Below are 13,932 nucleotides of genomic sequence, written 5' to 3'. Positions count from 1 at the left end.
GACTTGAATCCGCGCAATGTGCTTCCAACGAAGGGCCCAGATCAGGATCCGTGTGATGTGCTTTCAACGAATGGTCCAGATGCCTTCTGACGTTTCACCTCCCGAAGCTAGATAGCCTTGACTTTTCCCGTCCAGAGCCGTGTGGAGACAATAAATGGTCCAGATCAACTCACCACCTCTATAAACATGTCAGTAAAAATTCGCATTTTCACCTTTCACTTGCACTGTTACGCTGTCAAAATTTCGAGAGCTTGCCCGACCCGGACTGCCTGTTCCCATCCTGCTTGTATTGTTCCCGAGCTACAGTCCTTCCACTTGTAAGTCTTACCTTCCCTTCATTAGGTTAGTTAATATGTCCTCCCCGGATGAGACTTCTGTTAAAGAAATAGTAGATTATGTTGAAGCACCCGGTTCTCCCCATAATCACCTCGAGCCTTCCGACTATGATAATTCAAGCACAGATCTGGATTAATCTAAGACTCGAGAGGAAAAATTAAAGCGACTGCATAGAATCAGATTGGACGAGGCCCGATTAACTGCTAAGGGTAAACAATGGTTTGAAATATTGGCCTCTTATCTAAGTCCCGACCTAGGTCCCTTTATTAGGGAGAGATCAGGCATGCCCAAGGGTTATGACCTCCTAATCCCAGGTCGGAAGGACCGGGCTCACAAACCACCTCCTGAGTTTTTAAGTTTTGGCATACAACAGATAAAAATGGGTTTAAGATTTTCCATCCCGAGCTGCGTGTCACACTTGTGTCAATATTTTTGCGTGTGTCCAAGCCAGTTATCCCCGAACTTTTTTAGTTCGATTTTATCACTAGGTGTCCTGTTCTGTTTCTTCCGAATTCCATTGGACATATGAAACTTTAACCAATTTCTGCAAATTAATAAAACAACCCCGGGCCATTTTTATATTTCCATGCGACCCGAATACCCATTTTTGAAGGGTAAACCTTGCTCACACAAAGGCTGGACAAACAGATATTTTTTTGTTAAACCAAACCAGCCCTGGGGATGCCGGTCCAATTGGGAAATGAATTTCATAACTCCTGAACCCCCAGCTCTGCCCACTCATGACTTTACAAACTTTATCAACACAATGTGAAGCCTGATTGAGGATGACCTACTCTGTCATTACGGCTTCAGTGGGAAGGGAGTAGATATCCAAGGGGATGTAGGTAGTACCCCTGTACCTGTACTACCTTTATTTAACCTTTTGTAAACTTATTTATTATTTATTGTATTTCTACCTGCCCAGACGACAGGATTAGATCTGCAGCCACGCCTGCCAATTTCAGAGCTGCTTTAAAGAATCTGAAGAGGAAGAAAACAGAAGAGGGTGAGGCCGGTGATCATCCTGAGCCCCATCCTATCGAGCCATCTAAGAATAAAACCTCCAAGGCCAAGGATCAACACAACACTGGTTTGCCCGAGCTTCAGCAACCGCCTATTGTTTCTTTATCCCGAGCTCGTGGCAAGGGCCCAGTAGTGGAGTTCGAATCCCTACCTGATGTTGAGCCTCAAGGAATGTCTAATCAGCCAGGGGTTCCAGATATGTATTTTTTCTCAAAGCCCGATCCCCAAGAAAGCTTGGTCATAATTCAAAACATGATCTCCCGATCAGATTTAAGAATTTTTTGAGCAGTGCCAGACCTGGAGGCAGAACAAAATTTTGCCTTGGCGTTTATGCAGGTATGTTTCTGCCACCAAAAATTTATGATCCCTTGCCTTAATTCTTTAACTTCTTTCATCTGCTTTACAGGCTCTTTCTTGGGCCGGGAAGAACATGTTGCCAATCAAGAGGCTTTTGTGACACGTATTTCCGAGCTAACCCGTAAAGCTCGTGAGATGAAGGATTAGCATGATGAGGAGGTGACCGGGATGAGGGTGGAGATTGAGTCCGGGCGAGATGCTCTTGAGGCTGCCAACAAAAAGGCTGCCAAAATGGAAGTGGATAAAATTGAATTAGAAAGCCGAGTGCGGGCCTTGACCAAGGAACTTGAGGCTGCAAAAAAGGTCGGGAAAGAGGAGTTCCTGAACTCCGCGGATTTTGCTAACGCAGTAGCGGAGAAGGCAACTACCTTATTTGATGAGGGTTTTAAGGGGTGCTTAGCCCAGTTCAGGGCCAATGGTTACTCATAAACCGAGCACCCCGCCCTTTTCCTGGATTGTACCAAAGCTCTTGATGACATGCCCGATGAAGATTTGGAGGAGACCGAGCCGGAGAAAACAACAGATCCCGACCCGAGCTCAAGGCCACAAGATTCCCCCGCCCCTTGATTATTCCTTGTTTTTACTTTATGAACAATGTTAAAAGCATGATCCGTATGCTAGACCCTGCGTGGTCATTTTGTTTTTTGCCCAGGTCTGTTTGATATACTGCTTGCGATATTGTCCATCAATGATTTTTATTCTTGCCCAGTTCGGGTTTGTTATTCCATGTTAGATGTTTTACTTCCTATGTATGACCTCGAGGGGCTTAAGGCCATAATTGTCAAAAAAGATTCAAAGTATGATAAAACCCAAACCGTATTATGGCTACGTTATCCATATGTCGTCCTATCAAAAAATGATTAACTTACTATTGGCATGCTTCCCAATGTATTGATTTTCCAGCACAAAAAATTATATCGAGCCTTATTGATTAAACTCCAATCTGAATTTTATAAAACTAAGACCTAATCTGAAGATAAAGTTCCATATGATAATCTTGAAACAGGATTTGTTCAAGTTACATCCGAACAAGAAATAAAACACCACTGACTAAGGCATTTTTCGGACAAAATTTAAACAAATGCCTGCTTATTTCAAGCATGCTTTGTCTATCCCGAACTGTAAGCATGTTTATCAAAATTTGTAATTCTATAAAGTATAAGTCATGTGCTCCTACGAATGTTTTAACATGCTCGAGCTGCTCAACGGCAGGGTTGTCTTGTGACAACAATTCTGTTTTAGATTTTGTTCATGTAATTTGAATCACCTGTGGTCATTTAGTTTCAGCCCTGCCTGAAATGTTAATACCACCAGTGATTGTGAATGGCACTGAAGTGGACTTTGAGTGCCAGACCTGCCTGGACTTTGAGTTCCACTGATGTGGGCCATTGAAGTGGACTTTGAGTGCCAGACCTGCCTGGGCTTTGAGTTCCACTGATGTGGGCCACTGAAGTGGACTTTGAGTGTCAGACCTGCCTGGGCTTTGAGTTCCACTGATGTGGGCCACTGAAGTGGACTTTGAGTGCCAGATCTTCCTGGTCTTTGAGTTCCACTGATGTGGGCCACTGAAGTGGAATTTGAGTGTCATATCTACCTGGGCTTTGAGTTCCACTTATGTATGCCACTGAAGTGGACTTTGAGTGCCAGACCTGTCTGGGCTTTGAGTTCCACTGATGTATGCCACTGAAGTGGACTTTGAGTGTCAGGCCTGCCTGGGCTTTGAGTTCCACTGATGTGGGCCACTAAAGTGGTCTTTGAGTGCCAGGCCTGCCTGGGTTTTGAGTTCCACTGATGTGGGCCACTGAAGTGGATTTTGAGTGCCAAAACTGAGGAATTTGAGTTCTACTGATGTGGGCCACTGAAGTGGACTTTGAGTGACATACCTGCCTGGGCTTTGAGTACCACTGATGTGGGCTTTTGTGCTATGTTTCAATTGATAATATGCTAATAAGAGAGTGTTTCTCAAAAAATAAAACATAATGACTTCTGGAAACATGAGTGACTCTTGACACATAATTAAAGGCAATAAATAACAAAAATATGACTAAATAGACGAAGACCATCTCAGTCACACAAAAACAGACCTGAACTTAGCTATTAAGGGTAGTATCTTTTCAAGTGTTGAGCATTCCATGGCCTTTTCCCTTTCTTGCCTTGAGCATCCTCCAAGTAATAAGCAGCTACCTCGGCCTTTCGTACCACCTTGAACGGCCCTTCATACTTTTCATCCAGCTTTTCTCTTTCTCCTTGATGTTGGATTTTTTGCATGACCAGGTCTCCTTCCTTGAAGACCTTAGGGTATACTCTTTTATTGTAGGCCTGGGTCATTCGCTTGCGATAATCTGCCAGCCTTATTGTTGCCCGGGTCCTATGCTCCTTCAGCAAGTCCAAATCCATTGCCCGCAACTCTTGATTGTTTTCTCCATATGCCATTATCCGCGCACTTTCCTTCCCTATCTCTGCGGAAAGGACAGCCTCAGTGCCGTATACCATGCTGAATGGTTTTTCGCCCGTCCCAGATCGGGCTGTAGTTCTGTATGACCATAGTACTGATGAGAGCTCTTCAACCCACTTACCCCTAGCTGTGTCTAGTTGTGTTTTGAGAGCTTGAACTATTGTCCGGTTAGTAACTTCCACCTGTCCATTCCCTTGCGGGTACACTACAGATGTGAAAACTTGCTCGATCTTCATTGCTTGACACCATGCTCGGACTTTAGATCCACAGAACTGTCTCCCATTGTCTGACACCAACCTGCGCGGGATCCCGAAACAGCACACTAAATTTTTCCAAAGAAAATTGAGCACTTCTTTTTCTGTAATTTTAGCTAGAGGCTCGGCCTCTACCCATTTAGGAAAATAATCAACTGCAACTAGCAATAACTTCCTTTGTCCCGTGCTGGCAGGGAATGGCACAACAATATCCATCCTCCACCGATCAAAAGGACAAGCAGCCACAACTGCCTTCATGTATTCTGCGGATATCCACTGTAAGTTAGCATGTTTCTGGCAATTATAACATGAATTAACCAGAGCTGATGAGTCTTTTCGCATAGTGGGCCAAAAGAAACCAGCTAAAAGAGCTTTCCGAGCTAGGGCAAGACTGCCCAGGTAAATTCCGCAGGAACCTTCATGAATTTTCCGTTATACATAATTTGCCTCGTCGGGACCCAAATACTTTAACAAAGGTTGAGAGAAAGATCTTTGTTGAGAGAAAGATCTTTTAAACAGAATTTGGTCGATCATGACGAAACGAAGTGCCCTTCGTTTTATCTCCTTAGATTTCTTATTATCACTCGGCAATTCTTTCGTGGTCAGATATTTGTGTATATCATGTCTCCAATCCCATTCTGGTACATGAGATAGAATATCATCAAGAGTTTCCAACTGAGATACGAGCTCCCGGCCTGAAACAATGGGGTCAGGTTGGTCGCTCAAGGCACTGGCTAAGTGAGCCAAATGGTCGGCCTTGATATTCTCAGCTCGGGGGATGAGCTCCAAGTTCAGCTCGGTGAATCTTTCCTTGGCTTTGTCTAATGCATTGGCATATTTCATCAACTTATCATCTTTGATCCCAAACTTTCCATTGCTCTGCTGAATGGCTAATTGGGAATCGGAGTATAGAGTAGCCCGGGAAATTCCCAAATTCCGTGCTGCCCAAGCAATAATGCCTCATATTCTGCTTCATTATTAGAGGCTTGGAAGTCCAACCTAATGGAGATATTAGTTTATTCACCCCTAGGCGATATGATAACAATTCCAGCTCCATTTCAAGTTTGACATGATGACCCGCCGACAAAAATCCTCCATAGATCTTCTTGATCTAACTGAACTATTTCTGCCAAGAAGTCATCTAGGGCCTGAGCTTTTATGGCTGATCGGGGTTCAAATTTAATATAATACTCGCTCAGTTCTGTGATCCACCTTACCAGTCTGCCTGATGCATATGGGTTAGCTGCAATTTTTCCCAAAGCACTATTAGTGAGTACGGTAATGGGATGCGAAAGGAAGTAAGGCCTTAATTTTCTTGCTGTGATGACTAGAGCTAAGGCCAGCTTCTTCTGTGTTAAGTAATTGAGTTCGGCTCCCTTTAAGGCATGGCTCACAAAGTAAATGGGCTGATGATTTATTCCTTCCTTCCTGACCAGGACCGAACTAGCTGCTCGAGGAGTAACAGCCAAATAGAGGAACAGTTCTTCCCCCTGAGTGGGCTTATTCAGTACGGGAAATTGCTTTAAGTAGGCTTTCAAATCCTGAAAGGCCTTTTCACTTTCATAGGAACATTCAAAATTTTTCGTCTTCCGCAATGCTTTAAAGAAAGATAAGCTTTTGTCCGCAGATCTGCTTATAAACCGAGCTAACGGTGTAATATTTCCTGTTAATCTTTGTACCTCCTGTATATTCCGGGGCAAACTCATAGAGATGATAGCTTGCACTTTTTCAGGATTGGCCTCAATTCCCCTTCTTGTAACCATGTAACCTAAGAACTTGCCAGCCCTGACTCCAAAAGTGCACTTGTTAGGGTTTAACTTTAGTTGATAATTTTTTTAGCGTCTGAAAGGTTTGAGTTAGGTCGGCAATGAACTGGTCAGCAGTTCGGGTTTTGACCAGGATATCATCCACATAGACTTCAATGTTTTTGCCAATTTGGTGCTTGAATACTTTATCCATCAGTCTTTGATATGTAGCCCCGTCATTTTTGAGCCCAAACGGCATGACCACATAACAATAAGTTCATGTGGAAGTCACAAAATTCACTTTGTCTTTGTCTTCCTTTGCTAAAGGGATCTGATGATATCCTTGATATGCATCCAAGAAGCTGAGTAACTCATGTCCTGAAGTTGAATCGACCAGCTGATCGATTCTAGGTAAGGGGTAGCAATCTTTAGGGCATGCTTTTTTTAGATCTCAAAAATCTACACACATGCGTCATTTTCCCATAGACTTTGGAACTAGGACTATGTTAGATAACCAGGTCGGGAAGTGGATTTCCTCCATGTGTCCAGCCCTGAGTAACTCTTCTACTTGCTCATTTACTACCGCATCTTTTTCGGGACCAAAGTGACGCTTCTTTTGAATAATAGGACGACAATCCCTTATTACATTGAGCTTATGTTCTGCTACCTCCCGACGTACCCCTACCAGGTCTGCAACTGACCACGCAAAAAAATCTTTATTTTTTTTTCCAAGCATTCCAATAAAGGTTTCTTCAACTGTGCTTCAAGGGTGCGATCAACCTTTACCATCCCAGAAGGAGGGGAGATCATGAATTCCTCGACTTCTTCTTCAGTAGTGACGGATGTGTCTTTTATCAAGTTGACTTGTTCCACGTGAGAGAGTCCAGGTCGTCCAACACTATCCGTTCTGGCCACCTTTTGTTCTATAATGACCTCTTCCACGTAACATTTGCGAGCAATAACCTGATCACCATGTACCTCGCCGACATCATTACCCATCGAGAAATTTATTTTCTGATGCAGAGATGATGCGATAGCCATAAAAATGGTCATGGCAGGTCTGCCTAGTATGGAATTATAAATAGATGGAGCATCTACTATAATGAAACTTACAATCCTGGTCTTACGAGAATTGTTTGTTCCCAAAGTTAGTGGCAGATGCACTAATCCAACAGGTCGGATTGCATGACCCGTGAAACAAAAAAATGATGTTACGACGGGCTCCATCTTGTATTGCCCTAAATCCATTTGATTTATTGCTTCTTGGAAGAGAACATTGACAGAGCTGCCTGAATCCACAAATATCCGGGCCTCATCATAATTTTCATGCTCACATTGCTTGATTGCAAAGAGGCTGAAAGTAGTAGTAGGATGCTTTTTGCTACTATCAAAGTGATGCAAAAAATATTTATTAAAATCCTTGAATTCCTTGATCTCCCCAGGGTGTAGCATATTGAACCATTGCTGGGCTGGTCCTATGAGAGTAGTTAGAAAAGCCCTACACTTGATCTGGTCGGAGTATTTATGAAACAGTGCTGCATTCTTGAAGCGTGCTAGATGTTCTTCTGGATCCCCTTTACCATCATACTCCCTGACATGAGGCAATTTAAAATGATTAGGGAGGTCGGCATCCAATATCTCCTGAGCAAAAAGAATGTTTCTGGTTGTGGTAGCTAGGTACCCGGCCTGCTTCTTCCTTAATTGCTCCATCTCCTCTTTCAACTTTTTGATCTCCTCCAGGTGAGTGTTTTGATCGCGGTGCAAAGGATTGACCTCACCCCTTTCTGCCAAATCCCTCTGGACGGCTTGATTTATCAACTGATCCAAATTTGGGTTATCTCCATTCTGATTAGCCATCGAAACTCTTTTTCTTCAAATTTCCACAAACGCCGCCAATTGATGATGTTGGAATTTTACCTCGGGTTCGGTCTGGTAGAATGGATCCTCCAAATTCTTTATGAAACAGGTCGGGTCGGGCACCACTAAAATCTGCACAAGCAACAGCTAGGTCAAGGGGCGCCGAAAGTGTTTTCGGCGTGACCCCTCCGATGTCTCAGTCAGTGTCTTGAAGGCAGAGGGTATGATTAATGCAAAAACTGAGGGATATGAGTGCGTGAATGTAAAAGTGAGAGTGAATGTGTGATGAATAATAAATAGTGAGTAATGAATGAATACAACCATAACAGTACCTGTATTTATAGGAAAAACATAGTAAGTTACCTAGTCGAATTATAACATGTCCTGGAGTAGGACTCTTCATTCATTGGACTGCCCTTGAGTTTATCCCTATCTCATGAATATCTGTAGAATGATCAGGCTTATATTCAAGGAATCTGAGTCCCACTTGAACTAGAAAAGTATGCACAGCCCATTGGGCCTCAGCTTAGGTCAGGCCCATTAATAGCAGCCCAGGTCACGACAAGACCTAACTGGTAGAAAACTGGGCTGGACTTTACCTAATAATAATAATCCCATATTTGGGTCAACCCTCATAAACCCATAATGAACGGGTTCGGGTTAAAATAATTTCACGGGGTATCAGAAATCATTAATTTAAATTAAATGAATTAAAATATATATCGTATTTCATATAAAATAAATTTAACAATAATTTAGGGATTGTTAGATTTTGGCTTTAAAAAATCACTTTTGTGTATTTATTAAACTCAAATTATGTGTTAATTTATGCTTAACTTAATTAAAATTCAAAAGATAGTTATATGGTGATTATGATTCTCCTTATGTGATTCTAATAAAAAATTCAATGTTAAAATAACTCTAATCAGATATTTATCAAACATTACCCAACTTTGATTTTTAAATTTCACATTTGTTTCCAAACACTATCTAATTTTGATTTTCTTAAATTTTTTTTAATATAGAAATTTAATCACTTCTACATAATATTTTGCATAATTGTTTAAAAATTTTACCCTTTAATTAACAAAAAATTCGGACAACACAATCATTTTTAACATTTAAATTTAACATTACTTGTAATAATCTAATTTGTCAAATTACCCATCTAACCGAATAAAGTCTGTTCATGTGACACCAAAGTCAAATTATTCATCTAACCTTAAAAGGCAATAATTCATTTCTATAGATAAAGGACAAAAAGGTCTATATCAAAATTTCTTTCTCTTAGGCTGCGTTTACTTAGCTTGATTAGAGTTAGATTGATTAATTATCATAATTTATCAAGTGTTTACTAGAAATTTTATCATTCATAATAAATACATGAGCCCGATATAAATATTATTAGGTAATGATTTTTATTCTCTTTTAATTGGTGTGATTGTATATTCATCCATTTAATTTAACTCAAGCTACCATAATTACCTTTTTCACATATCATTTATAAAAGCATATTTATAATTTACATTAACATTTAGCCACATTAAAATATTTACATTTATAATTCTTGAAGTATTAAAAGAAATGTTCACATAATTTTTTTTTATAAAAATTAGAAGAAAATAAAACAATAACACAATTAAATATAAAAATTTTAAATAATTATTACGAATTAAAAATGTATGATCTTATATTTGCGATAATGTATATTATATAATAGAAAAACATTAAGCACTTTAAAAAAATTATATATGTATTTATTTTGAATTAAAATCATTATTTAAAAAAATTAAGGAACATTATCAAATATTTTAATCATAAATTATTTGAAAAAATTAAATATATATAATATAAAAATGAAAAAATAATAATTTTCAACTATAATTATCAAAGAGATAAATTTGGAATCATAATTTAATTTTAATATCATTTCTAATCATAATCAATCAAAGTAAACATATGATTATTTAGCAATAATTATTCTAAATCCTATTTAATTACTTTAGGTTGCGTTTACTTGCTATGATAAACATATGATTATATTAATAATCCTATGCAATCACATGTTTACTTGCTTTTTTAAGGCATGTATTAACTCATAAAGCTCATCCATATTTACCTAATTTAAACTTTAAACATTGATGATTTATCACAAATAAATAGTGTGATAAATAATCATTTTAACTATTATGTTTCCAATTGAAAAAAATTATACTAATATCCATAATTTACTTCCCAAAAAAATAATATATGAAAACCCCATTTAAAAAAATTACATAACATGGATATAAATTTCAAATACTTTAAGATATATTAATACCTTTCATTTGATTTTAATATACGAAAGATCCATTTAAAAATTATAAAATATGAATAAAAATTCTAATAATTTAATATATGATTAATACATTTCATTAGATTTTATCCTTATTCATGGGAAAAAATATTTTAAATCAATTTATTAATTTTTGTTTTAAAAAATAAATAATATTTATAGTCAATAATTTTGGTCAATTAAAATAATTTACATGTAGATTAATAATAATTTACATTCTTCAATAAAAATCACAATCTCAATTTTACAAATAAAAACTAAAAATAAGATTATATATTATAAACAAAGGACAAAATTGTAATTCGTCACTTAATCATAATATCAATCACAAAATTGATCAATCAAAGTAAACGTGTGATTGTTTATGCATCATTATTCAACATCCTATAAAATTATTTTAATAGTCTTAATATTATTTATATATATATAATTTATCTTACTAAGTAAACACAACCTTAATAATCACGGTATAGTTTATCTATACAATCCAAAACGCAACTTTATATGATATAATCCATTATCATATTCAATTTAAAATTTAAAAGAACGACTTATCAATATCTTTTCACACTTGATATATTTCTTTATTTCTACCTCGCTAAATTTTTTATTTACATATATTTTTTCATTATATTGCACATGCATCACATTTGCATTGTAGCTAGTTATTATAATACTTCCTTACCCTTTAAAAATATTTTTGTTCTGTAATTGATGACACCAATCTAATATTAAATTTACACCCTAAAAATGTCTTTTCATTTTTCATTGTTGGGTAAAAGAGACAAAACGGTTCAATATTAGTATATTACTCCCACTATGGTCATCACACACTATTTTTATTAACCACGTTCATCACTTTATCTAAAAAATATCATTATCTTTTCAAATCAAATATTAAAAATAAAATAAATATAGATATAGATGTGTAAATACATAGAATTTATATATTATACTCCCTCCGTCTCAATTATATTATCCACATTTTTTTATTTGTCCCAAATATATAGTCATATATCATATTTAATAATATTTTTTTTACATTTTTTTACTAATATACCCCTATTAACTATACCATAAAAATTGTGCAATCATTTTTTAATACATTAAATAAGGATAAAATATGAAGTTTATATAAAATTTGTTTTTTCAATAAATTTTTTTAATCTGTGTGAAAAAAATTGGACAATGTAATCGAGACTAGGGAGTATCACACGTAAAGCGTGTGCTTGGATTCTAGTATTGATTAAGTTGGCAAAACTTATTTATTTCCTACAAGGCCTAAACCAACACCCAAAATAATTTCCACAACACCAAATTGCGCTCAGCAGACGATCTGATTCCGAGTTGGACTCATTAATCCCGGCCCTTTATTTATCTCACTCCTAGGTCACAAAGATTGCATGTATAGTGGAGATTTGGATTTGAGTTATAATGACTTGAAATGTCTCAAATATGGATTTGATTTGAATTCTGTTGAGTATTTAAAATTTATTGGTGAATGGATTTATCCAAACAAGTAAATGGATCTGATGCTAGTAACTTCAAATCTATCCATTCAAATAAATTGAACTCATCCTGCACACAGAGACTTAAAAGCATTGTTCTAAAAAATATTGATCAAGTCTCACTTAATTTTGCTGAAGTTTGAAGCTTTTATAAAACACTTTGGTCCACAGTGGTTAAAAAAAAATCAAACATAGATTGACCATACTATGTGTCATTCAATCCGTTAGAGTGGGAATTTTTTAAAAGAAAAAAAATTGATGAAAAAGAAGAAGAGACAACACAAATTAACTGTTGGAAAATATTGAATGAATTGTTGAAATAAATGGCTTGAAATGGACTTGAAAAGCTTATCCCAAGTGTTGAAACAAATTTGAAATTTGGTGAATAAATTGGAGGGAAACTTGTTTTGGTTTGTCCCACAATGGAACATGTTTAATGTATTGTTCACCTTATATAATCCAACTTTGGATTATGGGATTGGGCCCTTAGGGCACCGGATGTTTTGTAAAAGGGTAAGACGCTAAAATAGGCGAGGTCTTAACTAACTGTACCCATCCTGATCTTGCATATACCATAAATAAGCTCAGTCGATTCACAAGTAATCCAAGTGAGGATCATTGGAAAGCACTAATGAGAGTGCTTGGATATTTGAAATACACTTCGAGTTATGGAATAGTGTATACAAAATATCCTGCGGTCCTAAAAGGATATTGTGATGCAAATTGGATTTCTGACACGAAAGACTCCAAGTCTACAAGTGTAATGGTCTGGGCTGGCCCAACCATTCTTGCACTCATGGTCTTCTCCTCCCTGGTGGGGAGTTTTTGCCTTCCCAAAAATCGAACCTTGTACCCCAGGCTTAAATACAAAGTTTTATGATTCCTGGTACCATTGAGCCTGGGGTACCAGGAATCATAAAAATTTGTATTTAAGCCTGGGGTACAAGGTTCGATTCCTGGGGAGGGCAAAAACTCCCCGCCAGGGGGGAGAAGACCATGAGTGCAAGAATGGCTGGGCCAACCCAGTCCATTACAAAAAAAGGTACCAGGAATCATAAAACTTTGTACTTAAGCCTGGAGGTACAAGGTTCGATTCCTGGGGAGGGCAAAAACCCACTGCCAGGAGTGGGGAGGTCATGAGTGTGATGCCCATCGAACCATGCGGTCCGATCCCATGCTATAGGCTGGGGAGGGATGCGGTGGAAGGACGTGGGTCGTTAAAAAAAAGGGCGCCCTTTTTTGTAATGAACTGGGCTGGCCCAGCCATTCTTGCACTCATGGTCTTCTCCCCCCTGGTGAGGAGTTTTTGCCCTCCCCAGGAATCGAACCTTGTACCCCAGGCTTAAATACAAAATTTTATGATTCCTGGTACCAATTGAGCTAGGGAGGGCAAAAACTCCCCACCATGGGGGAGAAGACCATGAGTGCAAGAATGGCAGGGCCAGCCCAGTCCATTACAACAAGTGGATACGTGTTCACAATCTGTGGAGGAGCAGTGTCATGGAGATCCTCTAAACAAACTTGTATAGCTCGGTCGACTATGGAGTCCGAGTTCATTGCTCTAGATAAAGCTGGAGAAGAAGTCGAGAGGCTTCGAAAATTTCTAGAAGATATTCCATGTTGGAATAAATCGGTGTCTTCCATTACGATTCATTGTGACAGTCAGTCAGCAATAGGAAGAGCACAAAGTAGTATGTACAATGGTAAATCTCGACATATTCGTTGGAGACACAATACCATAAGACAATTGATCTCGAATGGGATTATTTCGGTTGACTATGTGAAGTCAAAGGAAAACCTTGCGGATTCCCTTATAAAAAGTATAAATAGAGATCAAATGTACAAACTACTAGGAGGAATGAGTTTAAAATCCACAAATTAAAATATTTATAGCGGTAACCCAACCTTGAGAATTGGAGATCCCAAAACCTTGGTTCTATGGGACAATTAAGTTATAAATGTTAGTTTGAGTACTTGGAATAATTACTCACTCATTCCTGGAATATCCAAGTATAAGTTACCTGCAAAATGTGGTGAGGTTAAGTTTTCTTTTAATGATTTC

The 13,932-nt window shown here is 37.9% G+C and overlaps 1 protein-coding gene across 1 annotated transcript; it reads right to left on the bottom strand.

Annotated features, from left to right (window-relative positions):
* Window positions 1–4,857: 4,857 nt before the first annotated feature.
* On the bottom strand, window positions 4,858–6,188 carry LOC140888373 (uncharacterized). The gene is made up of 2 exons (XM_073296054.1): window positions 5,495–6,188; window positions 4,858–5,366 (listed from the first exon to the last, which is right to left on the bottom strand). Exons 1-2 carry the CDS (start codon window positions 6,186–6,188, stop codon window positions 4,858–4,860), a joined length of 1,203 nt encoding a protein of 400 aa, XP_073152155.1.
* Between the last annotated feature and the right edge of the window lie 7,744 nt (window positions 6,189–13,932).

Source organism: Henckelia pumila, chromosome 3 (genome assembly GCF_033568475.1).
Source record: "Henckelia pumila isolate YLH828 chromosome 3, ASM3356847v2, whole genome shotgun sequence".
Classification (NCBI taxonomy): Eukaryota; Viridiplantae; Streptophyta; class Magnoliopsida; order Lamiales; family Gesneriaceae; genus Henckelia; species Henckelia pumila.
This window is presented reverse-complemented; position numbering and strand designations above follow the sequence as displayed.